Below are 24,496 nucleotides of genomic sequence, written 5' to 3' on the forward strand. Positions count from 1 at the left end.
TCGTATTTATCATTCTTGGGAAAAAAAGGGATTTTCTTGTTTATTATTTTTCAGATTTCAAAGTATTTATTTTTATTGTAGAAAATAAGAAAATAAATTAGGAATATTTCAATTTATATGGATTTCGAATTTCTGAAAATAATTAATATCTATTTTTATTGTAGAAAATAAGATATAAATTAGGATTACTTCAATTTAAAGGAATTTCGGATTTGTAAAAAAATATTTATTATTATATTTTATTTTCAGAAAATAATAGAGGAGATCTTTATGCTAATATATTTTATTTTCTATAAATAAAATATTATTTTTGAGACATGAAATTTTGCAAGATTAAATATTAGATTATTATTTATTCGTGTTTTTTGACTTATTAAGAATGATTTATATTATATATATATTAGAGGAAATAGTAGTATTTGAATTTATGGATTATTCGTGTATATATTGTATTTGAAGAATTGAGAATTTTGGTGATCGAGGAATTTGATACTTGAGATTCAAAATGAATCAGTATAATTGAATACTGATAAAAGTGAGATCTGGAACCCAATTTGTTTTTAAGAAGATAAGTCCAGAAAAAAGATACTTGGAATGTAACGTTGCGACGTGCTGCCAAGTGATTCTGGCGGGATTAGGAAAAAGATTCCTGGATTTTCGTCCCGGTGACTCTAATCTTACTCAACGGCTAGTGGAAAAGCCAGTAGGGCACTGTAGAGTACCTACTGTGACCCTAGACGGATTGACTATCTAGAAAAGTCCCAGGCGCCATCTCAATGGTGACTAGGTAGTGCGATGTGGCCACGGGTCAGAGTACCCATTAATGAGACAATATGGCATTTTATCAATTTTGACGGGTTTCCATGATAGTACACTTTTGGCAGAGATCGACTGCTTTTATATTGATTTATTCAAATTGAGATATTATGAATGATTTATGATTCAATTTCCATGATAGTACATTTTCAGTAGAGATTGATTTGTTTTATATTTTTATTTAAATTGAGATATTATAAGTGATTTATAATTCAATTTCCATGATAATACACTAGAGGAGATTCGTTTTATGCTCATTTATTTGGATTGTGTTAATATGAATGATTTACGATTTGATTTCTATAAAAATACACTTTTAGCGGAGATTGACTCGTTTTATATTGATTTATTCAAAATGAGTTAATATGAATAATTTATGATTCCAATTTAGAATATATATGGATTTTGAAATTCAATATAAGAGACAAGAAAATTATTTATTTTTCAAGATGGCTTATATATTATTATTATGATTCTTTTCTGCTACTATATGTATCGCATGTTGATCTTTGTCATTAGACATATTATTAGTAGAGTAGATTACTTGCTGGGCGTCTAGCTCATGAGGACTTATTATTTCGCAGGAATTTAAGAAACCGCTTAGTGAGGACTCTGTAGACTGAGTACCGTTTTCACTGTGTCAATCTATTTTACGATTTGATTACTATTTGGGCTTTCGTGTTTTCTCCGGGTTTTATCCTAGAGATTCACGGATCGGGGCGTGACAGAATGGTATCAGAGCCCAGATTTTTGATCTACCTAGTAGATTCATTGCAGAAATTCAGTACTCAGAGTCCTTTAGATTAGCTAGTCTAAATTTTTAAGACAAATATTTTCTTATAATATTATTTAAGTCAGATAGTTAGACGTATGTGATTATCAGAGTAGCTAGCGGAAGCGTGGAAAATAGATTTATTTCTAATGTTGTGAGAAGATAGTTGAATTGCTTATGATGATGATGACATGGATACATGAATTATTATAATTTAGCAGCTTTAATTTAGATTTGTTATGGAGATAAATACAAATTAGATGACTATTTAGATTTGGTGTCATAGTATTCAATTAAAGATCTAGTCACTTCTAGAAAGCGATCGATATTTGATTTTTGATTTTTGAAAATAATTGAAATTATTTTTGAATTATTACTTCATAAATTCATCTAATGGAATTATATTTGAGGATTTGAATCTTATATTTTGGATCGAACAAATAAATGAGATTTGACTATGATAGTTTGGAAATACTTGAACTTATGTTTGGATTATTATATTTTGGAATTTTATCTATAAAATAATTGACACATTGGGATTATAGAATAAGAAAATTATAAAAATTGGGGAGAATGATACTTGAATGAGAATATTATATAGATGAAATTTCTAATATTAAGATTGTATCATGATTTTGAGATTTAGTATTGAAAATAATAAAATAATAATAATAATAATAATAATGTGAATGTGCAAAAGAAAGTGATTATATTTAACCTTTTGATTTAGTATGATTTTGGCAATTCTTATGTAGACTTGATCGATAAGAATATTTGGAGAAATTAGATAATAGCATAACTCGATATCTTTAAAGGTATTTTATAGCGGAAAATTTTTAGATGATTTCATTTTTTATTTTGGAAAGATGAATTATATTGGTCATACAATATCAATGATTTGGAGGCAAAAGATGAATTATATTAGTCATGTAATATCAATGATTTGAAAGAAGCACATGTAAGATTTTTTAGCCTATATTGATTACTTAATAAAGTATATTATTTACTCATTTGGATGTTGATGTGAATTTTGGTGAGAACAAAATAATCAGATAATTTTCTATGATAGATGAGTCATTAGAATTTTGATTTATAAATATAATGTCAAAATGAGAAGATATTTTATTTGAAATTTGTTTAGCTTAATTTGTGGATGACTTATACTTGGAAGAGAATATTAAGTTTATTTATTGTTGAGGAGATGATATAAGGAATTATGTTTAGATATCAATCATGATACACGGAAAGAGATAGTATTGATATTATTATTAGTAGATTTAAAATTTCCTATCCTCTACATACATTTGATAATTTATATAGGTGATCAATTATGATTTGAATACTGAAAATTATGCGAGAAATTTCTAGAAGAACTGAATTAGCAAGATACATATTTGATGATAGTATCTTTTGAAATTATTGGATTATGATCATAACAATTTAAATTTCATGAAATCATATAGAAGCTCTATGTTAATTAATTGATCAACTTTTGACCTTTGTATTGATAAAAAGAAAATTTTGAGTGAGCAATAGAAAAAAAAAGATTCTGACTTACGAAAGAAATTTTAAATTGTAAGTTTCATCGGAAGATAAATATAAAAGCCCTTTAGAGCTATCATCTAAGATATTTAGTTAAATGAAAGTATTTATCTTTCTTGGAAAAAAAAAGGGATTTTATTGTTTATTATTTTTCAGATTTCAAAGTATTTACTTTTATTGTAGAAAATAAGAAATAAATTAGGAATATTTCAATTTATATGGATTTCGAATTTCTGAAAATAATTAATATCCATTTCTATTGTAGAAAATAAGATATAAATTAGGATTACTTCAATTTAAAGGAATTTCGGATTTGTAAAAAAAATATTTATTATTATATTTTATTTTCAGAAAATAATAGAGGAGATCTTTATGCTAATATATTTTATTTTCTATAAATAAAATATAAGAGATCTTTATTTTTAGAATATGATCAAAAATAAAATATTATTTTTAAGACATGAAATTTTGCAAGATTAAATATTAAATTATTATTTATTCATGTTTTTTGACTTATTAAGAATGATTTATATTATATATATATTAGAGGAAATAGTAGTATTTGAATTTATGGATTATTCGTGTATATATTGTATTTGAAGAATTGAGAATTTTGGTAATCGAGGAATTTGATACTTGAGATTCAGAATGAATCAGTATAGCTGAATACTGATAAAAGTGAGATCTGGAACCCAATTTGTTTTTAAGAAGATAAGTCCAGAGAAAACTGAAGAAATATAATTAATTTTCTTAGTATACTCTGGCATGGGGACAATATTTTTAAAGTCTGTGGATGCTACTGCTCATTTCAAAAATGTAGATTATATTTGTCAGTTGATGGGTGAGGTGGTACAATAAATCGATAAAAAAAGAGTAGTCCAAATGGTTACTGATAACGGGGCAAATTATAAAGCTGTTGAAAATTTACTGATGATTAAAAGACCTCATTTATATTGGACGTTATGTATTGCATATTGTATTAATCTGATGTTAGAGGATATTGCAAAAGAGCTTGAAATTGACATGGTCATACGTAAAGGTCAGAGGATAACAAATTTTATATAGAACTATGGTTGGGTTCTTAATTTATTCAGGCAGATGACTGGTGGTAGGGAGATCATCAAACCCGGGGTCACTGGATTTGCCACTCACTTTTTAGCCTTGGAGAGCATCATGCGCTACAAGGATAATATTATGCGAAAATTTACATCACATGAGTGGTCTATAAAAATTAAGAATATGAAACTTAAGATAAATCTTTAGGTAAAACTTTGAAAAATATGGCTCTTGGAAATACATTTTGGGATAATATTACAATTGTCACCGCAGTATTTGAGCCTCTTGTCTAAGTATTAAGATTTGTAGACAGTAATGACAAGTCTGAGATGGGTTTCTTATATGAGGTAATGGGCATAGCTAAAGAATCAATAAAAAGAATGTGGGCCAAAATTATAGAAAGTGGTGAAAGATAATTGATTATAGATGAAACAAACAACTACATAGAGATATACACGCTGCTGGTAGGTATGCTTTTAAGTTTTAAGTTTTAATTTACTAATTTACTTTTATTTATGAATATTTAAAAATTTGAATGCTTACAAATTTTAAATTTCTAAGGGTATTTTCTTAATCCAAGATTTCAATTCTCTAAAAATGTCAATAATGATAGTGAAGTCTTGTTGGGGGTTAGAAAAGTAATCAGCAAGCTTGAGCCCGATATTCATAAACAAATCCTGTGCGATAAAGAAATGAGTTATGATCCAATTAAATAATTTTATTATTATTTGTTTCAAGTTTTAACTTTCAATATAATCAATAAGCTAATTATATATTTCTGATTTCAGATGGAGAGATATAGATTGAGAGCTGGGCAATTCAGTACTGCTAAAGTTGCTACAGCTATATCTCATAACACTCTAACTGAATGGTGGTCTATCTATGGATGGGAGGAGGCACCAAATTTGATGCTAATGGTAAAAAAGATTTTAAGTCGAACTGTGTCTTCATCACAGTGTGAAAGAAATTAGACTACTTTCTCCTTAATCCACACAAAAATACGCAACCGATTGACAATGAAAAGATTAGAGAAGTTAGTTTTTTGTTATTATAACATGAGATTAAGGGAGAGAAATTTAAGAAGACAGAAAATGAACAACTGATTGATTTAAATCATGTTTTTGATGAAGAAGACCCCTTGACTCCATGGATCAGAGAAATAGAGGATAGGTTATTAGATGATAAAGATAACCTATGGTTAGATGAAATATTGGGAGAGACCACGACGAAGGCAGAGGCTGGTACGAGTCATTCAGCAGCGAGAGATAGTATACCTACTAATACCAGTCATAGTCCTGATGATACATATGGTGGTGAGATCGTTCCATCTATATTTGTTGAGGAAAGTAAAGGAGGCATAAGGAGTGAAGACAGAAACTGAGGATATATATATATATATATATCAGCGACGTCGTCATGAGATGCATTTTGGTTCCTATGATTATGGTACATCGAGTATTTATTGTTTGGAGCCATCACAAGATCCATATGTTAGTTATTATCCTCAGTATCCTTAGTATTCTCAGGCATAAGATCCAAATGCTGGTTATTATCCTCCTCAAACGCAAGTCACACAATAAGATCCATACAATATGACTAGTATGATAGAATCACTTTTTAGAGCATCAGATCTCATACATCAATATTTACAAACTTATGGTGATTATGATGATGAAGACTATAAAAATTTACGAGAACCAGCTCGGTATTCATCAAAGTTTTAAATTTTGAGTAAGTTAATGCACCTTTTAAGTTTTTAGACTTCATATGTGAGTAAATTTTGTTTTCTTATTTTTTGTCATTTTTTCTAAATTTTTCTGCATTTTTCTACATTTTTAAATAATATTTAGAATTTTCTATAATTAAAAACTAGTCTGACCCGATACGAATGGCCAATACGGCCGATTCAGCCGATACGTATCGTTTTTCTAGACGGCCGATACCGATCCTGATCCCGATACTGGGAACCTTGCTTTTATGGAATAAGCTTCTTGTTGATTCAGCGTATGGGCTGCTAAAAGTGTCTCATCTTCTTTACTAGTGATGATAATTCTTCACAAACAATTTCTAAGCTTAAACATAGGAATAAAAACTTTGCAACGTTAATGAAACCTGATTGAAAATAGAACTACATGTTATGGTCTACCAATTTTATGCATGTCGTACAATATTTAATAATCTAGCAATAGCCATTTTGGATAAGCACAAGAAAGATGAGGATCTTAAAAATATTTAATAGACTCCTAGCTCATGTCCTTTCATATAGAGGATCTTCAAATATAATGACATTGGACAACCATACTTGTAGAGAACGCCCAAGACAAAGAAGATAGTATGGAAAATAGTGACATAATGTAAAGAGTTGGTAGCAAATTATGTTTGCTAACTCATAAACTACTCTAAAAACTTCGGTTGTGTTTGATTTAAGGTTAAGTTTCTAACTTGATTAGCCGGCCCCAATTTTTAGTTTTGATTTAGATACCTTGGACTAGGCTAAAAATAATATGGTGTTTGGTTGTGAACTAAGTTAAAGTGCAATTATTACTTTTTATGTGATATAAAAGAGTGATAAATATATTGGTTTTTGAGGTAAATAAATGATATATAAAATTAATGGACCAAAATAGCCTTTGACTTTAATGATAAAACTGATAGATTTAAATCATGCAAGGATAAAACTGAAATCAATTTAAATTTTTATTAGAATTTTTATTTTATTTATTGGGGAGTGAACTTAATTAGGGATAAAAAAAAGATAAAAAGATATTTTATTACTAAACTTGGTTAGAAGCCTCTAACTAAGTTCAGGGATCCTCCTGAACTCAAAGCAAATAAGGGTTAAGCTATTAGAGAAATGTAGTTTTTATCTTTTATATACTACCACTCTTCCTTATTTCTGAGCTTGGGAATAGACCCAAGAATTGAATACTTAGTTAGGATTTTATCTAATTAGCTAAATCCAGCTCTGCGCAGTTTCGAAAAAATATTTGTAGAATATTTGACACTTATCCAAATAATATCAAACCAATTGGATAAGGTCGACAACCTCTAGATCTACAACTTTGATATTCATGACTTCTCCAGATTCGGAATATATCTATGACAAAATGAAAGCTTAATCCAAAAGGTATAAGGAATACTGGTTTAATTGGTTTGTTAGGGTTTCATATTATTTTAGGACTTATTGGCTAGCCTCTATAAATATGTGGATGGAACCCAATTTTATTGCTATTAGATTCTTGATTTCTTGCCTCCTATCTTCTCTCTAGACTCCTCCCTCTTCACCATCCTTTTACCTCTACTGTTGGCAAGGTTTCTCCTCGCTTCTAATCTCCCTCGACTGTCGAGCCACCCCTCTTCTTTGGAATCTCGACCACTTCATTCCCTTCGTCTACTTCCCTTAATCACTTCCATAATCCACCCTCATCTCCATACCCATCCATAACCCTAACATCCACTCCACTCGTCACCACCACCATCACCCACGTTATTTTGTATTTTCGTCCCTACTACAGTTCGAATCTGCGAAGGGCGTAAATACGAAAGTTGTATATTAGGAAGATACGGATCCAACCCAATTGGTTTCGTAATTTTCTAATATCTGACAAATATTTTCCTATGGTTGCGCGAACTGCTTCCTGCAATAAATTCAGATCTTAAGGAATTGTTCCGTAGCCGATCTTTTGGTTCTATATCCTATCAATTGGTATTAGAGCCCTATCAATTGGTATCAGAGCAGGCGAACCTCAGACCTCCATTAATAGTTGAAACAAGGAAGATGACATCAATAAGGAGACGTATGGAGAGCACACCAACAAGGGAGGACTCAATGCACGATGATCCTAATCGTGAGGCCGATTCCCTTGGAGCGACCACGGCAAGACCAAGTCAACCAACGTCTATGGGTTCGAATATGGATGAACTAAGGGGCATGTTCCAAACATTGTGGCATAGAGTTGACAATATACAAAAGGATTACAATGAATTCAAGGAATATGTCGTGAATCGATTGGGTTCGTCATCTCCTCGACGACGAACGGAGTTTCAAGAAGGACCAGCAATGGGACCCCATCGAACCGATACCCCACAGGTCCAGTTGCGTCATATGAATATCAATGATCCCCTCCTACCTATGCCTTCACATCATCCCCCACCTCCGTTACAAAACCCAAGACTAACGGTGGTGGAACCCAAGAGGCGTGAGGCACCGGTGCGCTTCGTCGATGAGGAAGATTAGCACTATGAGGATGAGCTTGATCCCTATGGAGATGGTGATGGACGTGCTCGAGGATTTAGAAAAGGTGATTAACATGCACAAAGGTTTAGACCTGAACCAGGGATCTTTCGCGAACCTGACAATGATATTCTGAGGAGAACCGCATGTTTGGACTTTCCAAAATTCCAAGGCGGTAATCCAACGGATTGGGTATTTCAAGTTGAACAATATTTTGATTGTCAAGGTATAGCGGAAGATGCAAAAGTCCAAATGGCAAGCTTTCATCTCCAAGGAATAGCATTGTATTGGTATAGATCGATTATTCGTGGTGGTGGATTTACCGGATGGGCTAATTTTTGTAGGAGGATTACACGCAGATTTGGGATAGTGGCATATGAAGATTTTGCTACCACATTAAGCAAGATGGTTCAAAGGACAACCGTATTGGAGTACTAAGCTGAGTTTGAAAGAGTTAGTAGTCATTGTGAGCCACCGTGACCTGAACGTACATTGATGAGTACATTTATTTCAGGGCTGCGAGAGGAGATACAAGCAGATATTCGTGCTCTATGCCCTACTACTCTTGAGGAGGCCTTTGAGAAGGCCGTGAGGATGGAACAAAAACATAGGGCTCTAAAGATGGCAGCGAAAACCAATTGGGGCAACCGAAAAGGGCGGTTTGCACCTAGAACGCTCGCTGCAAATTCTGCGGTTTCAAAAACAGCGACTGCGACTACTAGACCACGACCACTTTGAGACATTTTTCCGACTACTAGACCACGACCACTAGACCCCCCGTTCGAACTCTCACACCTGCCTAGGTGGAGGAGCGAAGAGCGAAGGGCCTTTGCTTTCGATGTGATGAGCGTTTCACCCCCGGTCATCGGTGTTCTAAACCGATCGGGAGTGTGATGCTTATCGATGGTCCTGAGGAGGATGATGAGATTAATGATAATGGAGAGTATCCAGAGGAGACCCATGAGGAGACCGTTGAGGAGGGAGTTGAGGAAGATATCCAGGCTGAAATATCGATGCATGCATATTCGGGTACTTCTGCGTCAAGGACGTTACGAGTAGATGGACTCGTTAGAACATTGTGTGCACATCCTCATTGATTCAGGGAGTACACACAACTTTCTAGGCGAGAGGTTAGTGAGGAGATTGGGTTTGGATGCCGAACCGACTATGGGGTTTGACGTTGCTATTGGAGACGGCACGAAGCTGAGGGCAGATAGCCTGTGTCGCCTAGTCGGTATACGGGTGCAAGGACACGACATCATTGTGGACTTGTATCCGTTGGCGCTACAAGAAGCGGACATTGTCCTTGGTGCTCAATGGTTACAAAGTTTGAGACCCGTCACATTTGATTTCTGAAACATGTGGATGAAATATAAACAAGGAAACAAAGATGTGCGACTTGATAGTGTACGGACTTTGCCGATTCCTACAATGCAGCCTATAGTGGGGCTGCTTGGTGCGTATGATTTGGCATATCTTCTTCAGTTAGGACCAGCAGGAGATGAGCCTCAAACGAGTTCAGGTATTACAATTGAATTGTCTAATTTATTGGATAACTTTTCTGGACTGTTTGACAAGCCGCAGGAGTTGCCACCGAGGAGAGCGGCGAACCATCGTATAGAGATTGTACTCGGGGCTACACCAGCTAACGTGAGGCCATATCGGTATCCACATGTGCAAAAAGAGGTTATCTCAAAGATGGTAGCCGAGATGTTAGAGCAAGGCCTCATACAACCAAGTCATAGTTCATACTCATCCCCCATGCTATTGGTGCGAAAAAATGACGGAACATGGCGTTTTTGTGTCGACTATCGAGCACTAAACGCTATTACTATCAAGGACCGATATCCTATCCCAATTATCGAGGAGTTGCTGGATGAGCTTGCAGGGGCGACTATATTTAGTAAGCTTGACTTGAGAGCCGGGTATCATCAAATTAGAGTTCACCCGGCGGATGTGCATAAAACTACATTTCGGACTCCGGACGGGCATTACGAGTTTCGAGTGATGCCGTTTGGTCTCACCAATGCTCCAGCTACCTTCCAAGGCCTCATGAATAATATATTTCGGCCTCTCTTGCGAAAGTATGTCTTGATATTTTTTGACGATATTTTGGTCTATAATATGACTGAATTGGAGCATTAGCGGCATTTGGAGGACGTGCTGAATTTGTTGGAGCAAAACTAATTGAAGATCAAGAAGTCCAAGTGCCTATGGGGAGTACCAAAGGTGGAGTATTTAGGTCACATCATTTCAGCGGATGGTGTAGCGGCGAATCCTTAAAAGGTTGCATGTATGACCATTAGGCCTATTCCTACTACTACCACCGGATTGAGAGGATTTTTGGGGCTGATTGGTTATTATCGTCAATTCATCGCCGAATATGGCAAGATCGCTACTCCTCACTTCTTTGTTGAAGGACTCTTTTAGATGGACGGATGAAGCACTTTAGCCTTTGAAAAATTAAAAATAGCAATGATGACGGCACCCGTTCTAGTGCTACCGGACTTCACCAAAGAATTCATTGTTGAATGTGATGCGTCGGGTGTTGGCATAGGAGCTGTACTAATGCAAGAAGGACGTCCCATTACCTATCTTAGTAAGGCTTTATCGCAAAAATCTCAGCAATTATCAACTTATGAGAGAGAGATGCTAGCAATTCTATATGCCGTGACAAGGTGGAGGCCTTATTTGATCGGTAGACAATTCATTATCCGAACCGATCAGAGGAGTCTTCCATACTTTATGGGACAGCGCATACACACTCCGGCACAGCAGCGATGGGTCACAAAATTGCTGGGGTATGATTATAAAATTCAATACAAGAAAGGAACGGAAAATAGAGCGGCTGATGCACTATTGCGCTAACCTGATATCGCCGAGCTTGCAACCTATTCATCTCCTACATTTTCCTTCCTTGACGAGTTGAGGTATGCATGTACATCTGACCCAGATATTTTGAAATTGTTGCAGGAGGTGATGGATGATCTGGAGCGCCGTCCAGAGTTAGAGAATCAAGGCGGTTTGCTGCGGGACCGCGGATGCATTTGGGTGTTGGAGCGTATTGATCCAGTTGTATATCGTTTGAAGCTGCCAGAGGGGTCGAGAGTGCATTCTGTCTTCCATGTTTCATTGCTGAGGGAGCGCATTGGAGATCATGAGATTGTTGGACCAGTTCTACCGGAGCCATTGGAGGAGATAGAGATCATAGAGCCAGCTCAAGTACATAATAGACGCTGACGACAACATGGTACCAGATTGGAGATAGAGATTTTAGTTGAGTGGCTTGACAAGCCATCTGATGAGGCGAGATGGGAGTTGGAGACTGATATTTTGGAGCGTTTTCCTGACTTTTCATCTTGAGGGCAAGGTGGAGGAAACGTGGTGGGCTAATACACTTAGTTAGGATTTTATCTAATTAGCTAAATCCAACTTTGCGCAGTTTCAAAAAATATTTGCCAGAATATTCGACACTTATCTAAATAATATCAACGACAACCTCTAGATCTACAACTTTGATATTCATGACTTCTCCAGATTCGGAATATATCTATGACAAAACGAAAGCTTAATCCAAAAGATATTCGGAGAAGATAAGGAATACTGGTTTAATTGGTTTGTTAGGGTTTCATATTGTTTTAGGACTTGTTGGCTAGCCTCTATAAATATGTGGATGGCACCCAACTTTATATTGCTATTGGATTCTTGATTTCTTGCCTCCTATCTTCTCTCTAGACTCCTCTCTTCTCCCTCTTCACCATTCTTCCACCTCTACTGTTGGCAAGGTTTCTCCTCGCTTCTAATCTCCCTCGATTGTCGAGCCACCACTCTTCATTGGGATCTCAACCTCTTTGTTCCCTTCGTCTACTTCCCTTAATCACTTCCATAATCTACCCTCATCTCCATACCCATCCATAACCCTAACATCCACTCCACTCGTCACCACCACCATCACCCACGTTATTCCGTATTTTCGTCCCTACAATTCGAATCTGCGAAGGGCGTAAATATGAAAGTTGTAGATTAGGAAGATATGGATCCAACCCAATTGGTTTCGTAATTTTCTAACTACCAGAGAATATCTGACGTATATTTTCCCACGGTTGCGCGGACTGCTTCCTACAATAAATTCAGATCTTAAGGAATTGTTCCGTAGCCGATCTTTTGGTTCTAGATCCTATCAATTGGTATCAGAGCCCTATCAATTGGTATCAGAGCCCTATCATTGACAAAGTAAGCCTAGCGAGATTTAAACACAATACCTACTTTGATACCATGTTAACTCACAAACTACACTAAAAGCCTAAGTTATTAGAGAACAATAGTCTTTTTATCTTTTATATTCTAACAATATTAATAGCAATCATTAAAATGGTTTACAGTTTAAACAATTGATTAACAGCTTAAACAAAATCAATGATTATTCAGTTCCTTTGATAACATTAACATTAATTCTGAGGTTCCATAGAATTTCTAACATACTGGTATTTCAGATGACAGAACTTCCAATATATATTAATTACTTATGCTTTGTCACTTACCGTCTTCCCATGTCTGGACAAAGTCAAAGTAAGAAGCCTCAGACAGAAGTTCATTTCTCACTCGGGGCTCTACAAAGACATGTATTTTCTTATTCTCTTTTAGCCATCTGCAGAAAAAGGAAGGAAGCAAATATAGCTAAACAGATTGATACAAGGTGATTATGAAAAGAATTTTTTTTATCAGGCCAATGTGCATTATTATATAAGTAAACTATAAGAATGGTCCAATGTTTCCACATTAGACATACTTGCTCATATACGTCACAGTCAGCCATACACCAAAGCATCTCAGCTATCAGGAGAAACTACTAAATTACTAAGATAAAATAGGTTAAGAATAGAATGATCCTGCCTCATTTCCAGAAGCTGCAGTAGAGATCCTCGAGTCTGAGATCAAGTTGATGATATCACTCAATAGCTTTTGTAAAGTTTCTGATTAAAGCAACAATGAAGAAACAGAAATGCTACTTCCAATCCATATTTAATTAAAAATGTTGTCCTGGAATTCTGCAGCAAATTTCTTTTAATGTCTTTGTACTTTTTCCCACATACATTAAAGTTGTTTAATCTCCTTTATCACATGATCTTGTAAGTGTTTTAGGCTTTTCTAATATTTGACCCTAGGAATCATGGTTTTGTCTCCTCTTGCAACAGAAGCAACATCAGTAGCAACTGAGTTCAGTAACAGTTTTTAGAACCACTCATTTCAGTAACTAACAAAGAGGGATGCACAACCTGATATTCAATTGAGAATCCTTATCATGTCTTGGCCTCAATCTCATTTAACTTTTCCCTTGCTACATTATTCATTTGTTCACTCACTAGTTTTACCATGATCTGTTTTCCATCATCTATAAGATGGGAGAAGCCCATAAAAACTGAAAGTGATTGACCTTTTTCTCAAAATTCAATATAAAAGTAAGAAATTCGATCATACGGGCATCTCATTTCCCATAAATTGGAAGCTAACTTATATATGACAATAATCTAACTCAGAGATATAATTCTCAACATGTTGATTTGTTGTTCAGCCTAATTTTTGAGTTTCTGCAGATATTTCTATAAACCTAATTATACTGTTTGTTTGCCAGCTACATACAGACAAGGATGAATTCAGTTCCTACATTATACTATTAGCTCATCAATTTCTCTAAATGGGCAAAGACTTTATATTTTACATAGCGGAGAGGCAGGCCTAGCCGATTCGAACTCAAGACCTACTGTTCTGTATTATGTCAACTCATTGACAACTCTCAAAGCTTAAGCAGTTTAAAAAACAGTGATTTTGTTCCTTTACACTCTAATGTAATCATATAGTATGTCTCAAATAAATATACTTAACTTTAATCCTAACTAGACTTGACTCGATAAAGACATGGAAAAACCAACTATCAACTCTCTAATCTGGAATGTGAGCAACTGTTATGCTTTGACATCATTGCCTCAAGTCAGTTTTTGTGATTTAAGTCATGTACTGTGCTGCAATGCACAGTGATCACTAATTGAATCGTTGCTTTCAGATGGGTCAATATAAAACAAAAAAAAAAGTTTAAAGCCCTATATTACCCAATGTGCCCTTGAATCAATTGTGCAACTAAAAAAGCATATATTCCAGGACAACAGAAACAAAGTTGTAGGTAATAAACCTACAACAATTTTCAAGGTTATTGTTGATGTAATAGTACCACTAAGTTAAGGAAATCTACATGCAGTAATTTACCACTTCTGCAGAACACTAGACCTTGCAAATAGGAAGTAGTTATCTATGATCTAACATCAGCTACACTTGTTTGACATGTCAGGAATGAAATCATCATAAAGTTGTTGCATAGAACATCTTTTATTCTCACTGCCTCATTCCGAAGTTTGTATCTAGAACACTCAGAACAAATTTGTGACAAGCTTAACGTTCGTCATGATCACCTAGAAAGTTACCCACATTCCCATCCTAGATAACATGGTTAATTTTATGATGAATAAATAAAAAAATGCACTTCGAAATTTCTCCTGCAATCATATAGTTCCTGAAAAAACCCTAGATGATAAATTTCCTTTTGTCTAGCACACCTGACCATTTCTGCGCAGAGAGCACGGACAGAGGTAGAATTTGGTTTAGTCAAAATAAGCACAGTTTGTGGTTGGGATTCCCATTTCAGCAAAATCTGAAAAATACAAGTTGCCTAATATAAGCATGAAAGTACAGAAATGCAATGGCAGAAAATGGCATGTTGCACAATTTCAAACTTCACATGGCTAAAAAAGTAGATCCAGAGGTTTTGATGGAAACATAATGAATGTCAAAGTTTGAATAGAATGAGAGGTTAGATTTTGGAGAAAGTTTACCTGCTTACTACTGCGCTCTGCAGTTGTGATGTTTCCCTTCTCAAAGGATACAACTTCATGCTTGTGCTGGCCAGTTTTGTCTCCATTGCATCCCCATGAAAGCCTAAATGATGCCTGGTAAAATGCCAAAAGTCATACCTTATGGTGATCAGGCAGCCACTCATTAACATGGAAAGTCAAATAACCTTTCCTGAGTGCTTAATAATATGAATGTATGCTATTCTTTTTAATAAAAAGAAAGCCAAGAGGGAATAATAAGTCTATCATGATTTACCTTTCTTCCCACCATTTTACGAGCTGATTTGGAGACTATACCTCCATTCCGAAGAATCTCTTGTGAACAAATTCCATGATTTCCACAACATTCACTATGCTCCAAAGATGGATTTCGTGCTAGTAACAAGTTCTCCATCTCCACCTTCAAATCTTTGGAACAACCTTCAGACAGTTTTGCTACAGAATGCAAGGAAAACTTTGACAAGTCAGAGTCAACTGTTAATAAATATAAAGAAGGGTCCATGAAATGAATTTCAATATCTCACTTTTCAAAGATGAGGTTCATAATCTGATTTTCCTTAAGGTATTAAAGAAGCTGTTCTGAGGAATTTTAATAGATCTTATCAAGTTATGACTTCTCTAGTACATTCACAATATAAGCAATCCTATGCACTGTTTGACTTTGACTGGAAGTAAACTCAATAAAATTTTCTGATTTGATATATTTTCATGAAAGACAGAAATCATCTTTCATATAAATCACACCGGTCTGCCAAATTCTTCCATTCCCGGTAGCACAATCATGTCTATCAGGTTAAACAATAGAAAGAGAAATTCTTGCAAATGTTCACCTGCTCCTTTTGTCTAGTGAGTAGTGAACCAAGAGATAAATAGCAAATAAATATTTGAGAGTGAATATGCAACTGCCAAAGAAATACCAATAGAAATTTTTTGGCAAAGGCTAACCTTCATGTTTATGTTGCAGGTTGTGTTCCCTCTCTAACTCATACTTACGTTTCCATTCTGCTGCTTCAGCTTGAGCAGCAGCCTTTCCTTCAGCAACTCGCCTTAGCGCCTTCGCAACAGCTTACAATGCACATATATAGATTAGCAAACTATAGCCATTACTTTGAGAAAATGATAATTAAATAGAAGGAAAATATTGTAACATACAATAGGAAGTATTTACACAAGATTAGATAAATAAAATAGTATAGTTCCATGTTAAGAAATTCAAGGATTGTTGTGCCAGTGGCACGCAGCATCCCAACCTTAGCTCCGCATGCTATGTACTATTAGCATGTGCTATGTCAAATGGTCTTAACATGCCAAAAAACAATCTATAAACCTTTCTATGACTTTAAAATATGTTTTAGGGGTAAATTAAAATTATTCAATATTATATATCAGTGTATGTTGTAAAATTTTATGTAATGGCAAGTTCATGCATACAAAACATTTTAAATAAATTATACAATCTAGGTTTAATGTAAGATCATGACATGACATGACTTGTGGAAGAGTGTATGGCAAAGAAGATCAAAGAGCAAATGAGGAATCAAGTCAAAAGAGTTATTTTTCAGTTATGCAGGCTAGCTGCGCACTCCAAATATTGTGGTTGCACCCCAACAAAAAAATTACATACATCTCTGATGTGTAACTCAAGGCTAGGTGCCCACTCGATAGGCTGACAGCTTAAGCAAACTTCTAAATAGCATTCAAACTTGGTGTTTTCCTTTTAGAGCATATTTTTTACCAATTGTGAGGAGAGCTATCTACATATGTTCGTATGCTAGGCTATATCAAAGATTGATCATTAAGCACCAGAAGAGCTAAATTGAATCGTCTTCAATGATATCTACACTAACACGAGGAGTTTGAAAGTTTGATCCACGTCAAGTTGAAGATAATCAATGAGGAAGTAACATATTTCACTAAGTAGTTCATCGACGTGGCAAGTTTGAGCAGGAGGACTTCAATCAGAGAGACCTCTCGGAGAATAATGAGAGTGATTGTAAGCAAATTTTGTATTTATGTTTGAGCTTGAAATAGATTGATCCGAGAGGTTGATTTGGACCGTGGTTTTTTCCTCTCTATATAAGAAAGGTTTTCCATGTTAAAATAATTGTGACCATGTATTTGTCGTGTTTTACTTTTTCTATTCATTTTCGACTTTACAATTTCTACTCTTACATGGTTTTCACTTTCTGACTTGAGTTCAATTTATTTTCATAGTTTGGATAATATTCTTTTTTCCTTGTTATAGAAGCATTCATATTTCTTAATTGGACTAGGATTCAAGTTTCTTTTCCTACTTGGTTTCAGTTTGCTAAATATGATTTGAAATTGTTTTTCTAAACTTTATAAAATTAGACTCTCCTACTTTATTTGGATTTGAACTTTGATTTTTGACTTGGTCTTTGACTTTCTATATCTCTTTCAACTATTGTCCAGGTTTTATATCTCCCCAAAAATTTCATTGTAGCATACGCAATTAGATTCTAATCTCATCATTTTCTCTAAGTTTTACTAGATCCTCTTTGCTTGGGAAAATAACTCGAGGAAAACCGAAATTTCCCTTTGATTTCTAAAATTCGAAGTATAATTTATATAGATCAAGTACCAAAATGTAAAGAGGTATCAAAAGATATGAAAGAGACGCCCTAATTAGGTTTCTTTAAAGTAAGACATACTTAATTCTAGTGGCAAATATTGATGAGTGGCTATGAAAGAGTATCAAATTATTACCCCATATATCGATGCCGATAATTCAATGGCACTATATGTATCGACCCATGCCGATCATGCCGACCGGCACAGCAACCCATTGAAATGGTGCCTTTCCGAGTGGTATGCAACAACTAGATTTGAAGCAAGTTTCTTATAATTTCATGATTAAGAAAATTGCTTCCGGGTTCTAATTATCTACAAGCAAGATTCCAGGTATCAAAATTGAGATCGGCCGTCCCAAAAACTGATACTTATCCGTGGTATTGGCAGTATCAGCCTGTATTTAAAATAATTTTTAAATTACCGAAAAATTATAAAATTTTTAGATAAAATAATAATAAGATATAAATATAAACTATTCATATATAAAGTCTAAAACTATAAAAAAAATATTATTTTCTCAATCTTTATCCCCTCCCTTTCTACTACTCACACTCTCTCCCTCTCTCACACAAATAAAAAAAAATCTTAGTTTTTCTCCCACCAACTCTCTCATTAACTCTCTTATCAAACTCTCTCTCACTACCTCTCCCTTTCCCACTAACTCTCTCCCTTTTCCTTTTCGATTCCCTTCTCTCTCTCCCTCTCTCTCTCTCTCTCTCTCTCTCTTTCTCTCTTCCTTTCCCACTCTCTCTCCCTCCAAGCCGATGATTGTCTTATGTAGTTTCGGTCTCCATCGATGTCCAACAAAATCTTCTGACATAGATCCGGCTCCATCGGCCTACGACAACCTTAGATACAGTTTTTTTTATTCCTTTGTTCTCTCTCTCAGACGAGCTCTCTTTCTCTCCCTTTTTTCTTACTCTCCCCCTCTCTTTCTCCCTTTCTCTCTCCCAATTTTTGTCTGTTTCAGCTGATTCGGCCGATACGAAGCTGAAATCAATCAATGGACTACTTTTAGGCCTTAAATTGCGATCGGCTATGGTCAATCTTGATCCGTTTTGGCCAATTCCACTCAGGATCTATAATCTACAAGTACAAGAATTTCATAAAATGAAACCAGAGAACTTATAAAACTTTTGTTAGAATATAAAAATATAAAAACTACTATTATCAAAAAGCTTAAGCTTTAGAACAGCTAGTGAGTTAATATAGCATCAATGCAGATGTCTTGAATTCTAATTCCACCAGACCTATTTGCCACATAAAATACAAAACCTCCACTCATTTAGGTCAAGTCCATTTCTAAAACTCATCATGTCTCAAGCCCAGAAGTGAAGGGAAGTGTTAGAATGTATTATATAGAAACTATTATTCTCTAACAACTTAAGCATTTGGAGTAATTGGAAAGTTAACAACTTTAAAAGCATAAAAAGAAAGTAAAATCTAAGTGGAGTAAAATATTTTCAACAGTAAAAAACTCCTAGCAAAAGTATAGCATAAACTCTCTAATTTGTGGAGAAAGTATTTCAATTTACAGTTATTACAGTACTATTTTAATTGTCAGGGATAGAATGACAGCCAAGGCATAAAATATCTTATAGCAAGTATATCTGCACATGTACTTATCATATGTGAATTGTGTCATATCCATTGAGCTTTCAGAGAAACTTATTAGCAACACTTCAGAAGATGAGTGACTCATGCTGAATATAAAATATAAATCTTCTTACTTCTCATAGCCTCAGAGAATTCGAGAAGGTGATCATCTGTTGTTTTGATGGGTGTCTGAGGAAGAAGTCCATGAAATGCCATTTCCGATTCTAAGGCACTAGCTGGAACATGAAATCTGTTTTCTGCTGCATGTGAACGAGACACATCAAGCTTCAATTTATCAACAGAAATCTGCCATAAGAAGATTCCTCATTAAAAAACTTCCACAGTATGAACGAAGATTAAAGTAAAAGTAAACTCTTCAGAATCATAGAACAGAGACTACTATTCCCACAGTTGCAAAATTATTCAATAATTGAGTGCAGGTTTAATTTAAAACAAATTGGTTACTTAGAAGTAAGTCACATAAATTTTTGATAGTTTCCCTAAGATCTGAGAAGAAGAGAGATGGATGAGTTTGAATTAAAGAGGATGCAGATTTTAGCTCCTTTTTAGAACCTCCTTCCCCTTCTCCACTCTCTCTTCTCTTGTCTTGTATTTGTACTATTTTTATCGTAATTATGGAAAGCTACAGCTAAAATTTTTCACTTTCATGATTGGGCAGCTCTAGAACAAAGAGAAACTCACATGTATGGTACACACTTTTGTTTTTTGGTTCAGTTTTCATCTAAATGTATGAAAACAACTAGAGTTTAGTTGATGGATATAATGGATAGAGGATGCCACATTGATAAGAACTTCTGGAGCTGCAGTAATATCCTTTTGAAAATCTGTATCATGTAAGGATCCGAGGAACTTCTACTTTTACCATCACTTGACATGCAAAGTCAAATTCTATTGGTTGTTTTCCTTTCCTGTATTGCCATCAGATAACATTAATTCCATATTAGAGGTTGAGAAATTCCAAAAAAAATCTAGATGAAGAGGTAGAGGAAAATGTCTCAACCCTTTTGGGTAAATGTGGAAAATCCTATACTAGCACGGTCTGCCGCAGGGGAGCCGAGCAAAGCCTGTTTCAAGTTCATGTGAGAGGATGGATTTGTCATACGCATGATCAGCATGCCATTATCAAATCTATAATATCTTTAAGTTCTTTCAGACTACTTCATGAATGCTTTGTGATGAATACAATAAGAGGATAACAGGAAAAGCAAGTAAGCATTCAAGTCAACAAGATAAACATCTGACTTATGCATGACAGTAAATTGATGTCCTTTACAGAAATTTAAATCATGCACAGTTGAATTCCAAGCTCAAATTCAACTTCTATTAGTTGTTCCAGTTTCTATTCTGTATCATTTGAAACATGTAATTCTATGCTGGAAATTGATGACCTTGACACCTATATAAGCAAGGCCAAGAAGAAGGCTCAGGGCCACCATCTCACAATGTAGGAAATCTTATACTAGAATGGTTTGTCACTAGCGGAACCTACCAAGGCCTGCTTCAAATTCATGTGAGGAAATGGCTTTGTCGCATGCTTCACTAGCTTCTCCAACTATATGAGTGTAGTCCTTCCATATGTGACACATTCTTATTCTGCGTACATTAGATGAAAAAGGACAACACATGGACACAACACATGAAACTTCGAACAATGAGATTTAGGGACTGCAAGATATACACAACCGTACCACAATTTCTGGAGAGGCTAAACTCATGGTGACATGCAGCCATGTCTTATCATCACACTAATTCATGCTCTCACAGGGTATGCTATAAATGCAAGGCTAAATTCACTAGGACTTGTTTATATTCCCTAAATAGAACTATTGTTAACTAATCCAAAATGAGAAATTCTCAAAGGCCAACTAGTTTTAGTAGTCAATTCACCATGATCAAGCCATGCAATTGATCTGCCCATCAACAAAAACACCAATTTCCCACAGCACACACCAACTACAACTTTATCTGAGTCAAGAACAATCCCAGAGATCCAAAGCCTCCAGAAATCACAAAAAACAGCCAACAACCAATTGCAGTCTAGCCAAAAACAGCAAAATTAAGCCACTAAAACCATCTTACAGAAAAAAAATTTGAAGAGAAAACGTCAATTGGGTGGGTCCTAATCCAAATGCAAAACAAGAAAGAATGACGGGGAAACCTAAGCAATCGCACCTTCTTCTCCGACTTATCTGACGACATGGCTAGGAGGGAGAGAGCTCGAGCGGATCCCAAGAGATCTCCTCGGCAACTCCTCGGATTTCGGCTCGGAATTGGACGGGGACTGGCATGCGAGTAGATAGAGGAGGAGTAGATGGGTGGGAAGGGAAGGAACAACTACTTTGATTTGGTCATTTAATGCTACGGATTTTTTAATTCCGTCTCGGGAGTTATATAGAGATGTGATGCGTGGAGAGCCAGAGAGGTGGGAGAGTTTGGGGCGGGGACGGAGGAATAGGAGACGGGCCCACACGGATTACCGCGTGGCCTTGGATGCAGTTAGCCCAGTTAGACGATCTAATGCCCCCCCTCATGTCAGTTGCCGTGGGCCGCCTCTGGTCAACGACAACGCCTCTGGTAACATACTACTTGGTCTCACCGTGTGATTCCATTTCTTTCCTTATTTGAGAATTAGCTTTTTTATTGTTTTAAATTACATGGTTTACGTATGCTACTATCAGCGTGATCTCCTGAGAAAAAAAAATCAACAAACAACACACCCTGAACTAAATAGGATAATATATTTTGCCATTGTAAAATGATCACACGGCTTTTTGTTATTTTTATAGCGTTAATACTCTTAGAATAGAAAATTATTATACTCTCTAACTAGACCAAACCTGAGTCAAGATAGAGTCTGAAATGAGTCTATTATCAAGCCTCATTCAAGTCAAGCCGAATTGAGCTGAGCCGAGCCAGATAGAGCCCAAACCAAGCCACAACCTATTTAAGCCAACTACAGTTGCAATTGCAGTTGGCATTGGTCCATCACGTGCAATGTGCGTGCTAGAAGTGCACATGAGGGGCACAGGGTAAGCCGGGTGGGAGTACAAGGCCAAATTGGATGCCTTTTTGAGTTATGTCTCCGTAAGACCCAAAACCCCAAGAGAGAGAGAGAGAGAGAGATGGTGGGAGCAAGCGAGTCATCGCCTCACCTTCATTGGGAGGTACTGCTGTGGTGGGCGGAGGCGGCGAATGCCATTGCTCGCGCAGCCTCTCAGTCACCTATGGTGTTTATCTATGGTCCTAAGAACAACGACAAATCTACCTTCTCTCGGTTTCTTCTCAATATTCTCTTGCAAAAGTCCCTCCTCCACCACTTAGGGTTTAGGGTTTAGGATAGGTATTCACAATTTATTTTATTTATTGTTATATAGTTGTTATTTTTAGTTTACTTATTTTGTACTTGTAATATTTGCTTTATCAATACTACGTATGAACATGATCATTGCAAAATGTATCAATATTTCACTAACAGAAAATCATTGCAAAATGTGCAATATATCAATTGTGAATATCCTTCACCAAATCCACAAAACGTTGTGTCACACACCTCAACATAGAGGTGCTAATGTACAAAATATTATTTCACAATATCTAGATAAACATAACCAAATCTAAAAATATTATATCACACATGTCAACATAGAGGTATTAACATCCAAAACATTCCAATGTTTCAAAAATCCAAATAACTAATCAAATGTTTTACACATTCAGATAACTAATCAAATGTTGCACAAACATTCCAACAAGACAAGAACAATATGTTTTTTTGAAACTGATTTTTGAGTTCCCAAATCTTTTTGTCCTCCATCTTTCCTTTGGGTATAGTAATATGCTTTTGAAGCCTTTTCAGCACTTGTTAATTTCTTTACTGTTGTCATTCTTCTACACTCTTTTTCTCCTAGAAGATTCTTGACCATAAATGACAGTGACAGTAAAGTTAAATTCTCAATAGAAAGGCTAGAAGAGATAATTTATTAGATGACATCACTTGTGATGTAGCTTCTATAAGCAAAGATTTGTTAGCTGATCGGCATGTCCTAAAACTATAATCATGTTGTTTGCATATATTAGATTTTAGTGAGATCGTTTGTTTCCTAATATGAAAGTTAACTTGGTAGGATTTTTAGCTTATCTTTATCTCATGTCCAATTCTTCTTGAGTCTTCTAGATTGCCTTCTATAATGTGAAGGTTATATAGGATCTAAATTAGTATACACTTATATTGTATGACCAGGGACGAGATAAATCGTAGAACTATGTCTTGTTAAATGTGTCTTTTTAGTTGTACTAACTGACAAATTCTTATGTTTTTCTTTAATCTATAAAATTGTTACAATTGTGAGAAACTAATCAAGTCCGAATGCTAATCAAACACTAACTACAATTTGCAGTAGATCGATGGAGCTAAACTAGAGGTTAGGGAGAGGCATCCAACCCAAGGAGAACTCACGGAAGATAAAGCTTCAATATTCTTTCATATTCCTTAGTTTTTCTCACATAGCATATTGTTCATCAAGTGTGAGGAGAGCTTTCGGCATATGTTCAAATTCTAGTCTATAGCAGCAATTGATTATTAAGTATCGAAAAAGCTTAATTGAGCTATCTATATTGACATTTCTTACTATAATGACACGACAATTGAGAGTTGATTTGTAACTTGGGTGCTTACCGAAAAGAAGTCTTCTACTTCACAAAAATTATTAATCACGCAGATCGTATTCAATAGATTTACTTAAACACTCAGAAATTTGATTATTAGAAGGAATTGTAAGTAAGTTTTATTTATATTACTTGATAAAATGTTGTGTCAATATTTATCATGCTTTACATTTCTCACTCTTGGTTTTACTTTCTGTACTCAATTTCGAAATACGATTCTAAATAGGTTTAGTATAGGACTCAGTTTTCCTAAACCTAAGCTGCTACATCTAATCAAATCAGGAATCCCATCTCTCCCAA

At 35.3% G+C, this 24,496-nt stretch overlaps 1 protein-coding gene across 4 annotated transcripts in view; it reads right to left on the reverse strand.

Moving 5' to 3' along the window:
* LOC140790401 (probable NAD kinase 1) overlaps positions 1-21,899 on the reverse strand; it is a 33,753-nt gene extending 11,854 nt beyond the window's left edge. Inside the window, exons 1-10 of one of the 4 annotated variants that reach the window (XM_073140468.1) lie at positions 21,704-21,895; positions 21,021-21,124; positions 20,532-20,595; positions 20,213-20,439; positions 19,645-19,816; positions 16,268-16,387; positions 15,579-15,757; positions 15,305-15,418; positions 15,029-15,123; positions 12,962-13,068 (exon numbers count right to left, since the gene is read on the reverse strand). In XM_073140468.1, coding sequence (XP_072996569.1) covers positions 12,962-13,068; positions 15,029-15,123; positions 15,305-15,418; positions 15,579-15,757; positions 16,268-16,387; positions 19,645-19,726 — 697 coding nt within the window. In that variant the 5' untranslated portion in view covers positions 19,727-19,816; positions 20,213-20,439; positions 20,532-20,595; positions 21,021-21,124; positions 21,704-21,895. Of the gene's footprint in view, positions 1-12,961; positions 13,069-15,028; positions 15,124-15,304; positions 15,419-15,578; positions 15,758-16,267; positions 16,388-19,644; positions 19,817-20,212; positions 20,440-20,531; positions 20,596-21,020; positions 21,125-21,703 lie in introns of all 4 variants that reach the window. The other 3 variants (XM_073140467.1, XM_073140466.1, XM_073140470.1) reach the window with 3 other exon arrangements.
* Between the last annotated feature and the right edge of the window lie 2,597 nt (positions 21,900-24,496).

Source organism: Typha latifolia, chromosome 6, assembly GCF_019914945.1.
Source record: "Typha latifolia isolate L0001 chromosome 6, TyphaL0001v2, whole genome shotgun sequence".
In the NCBI taxonomy this organism is placed as follows: domain Eukaryota; kingdom Viridiplantae; phylum Streptophyta; class Magnoliopsida; order Poales; family Typhaceae; genus Typha; species Typha latifolia.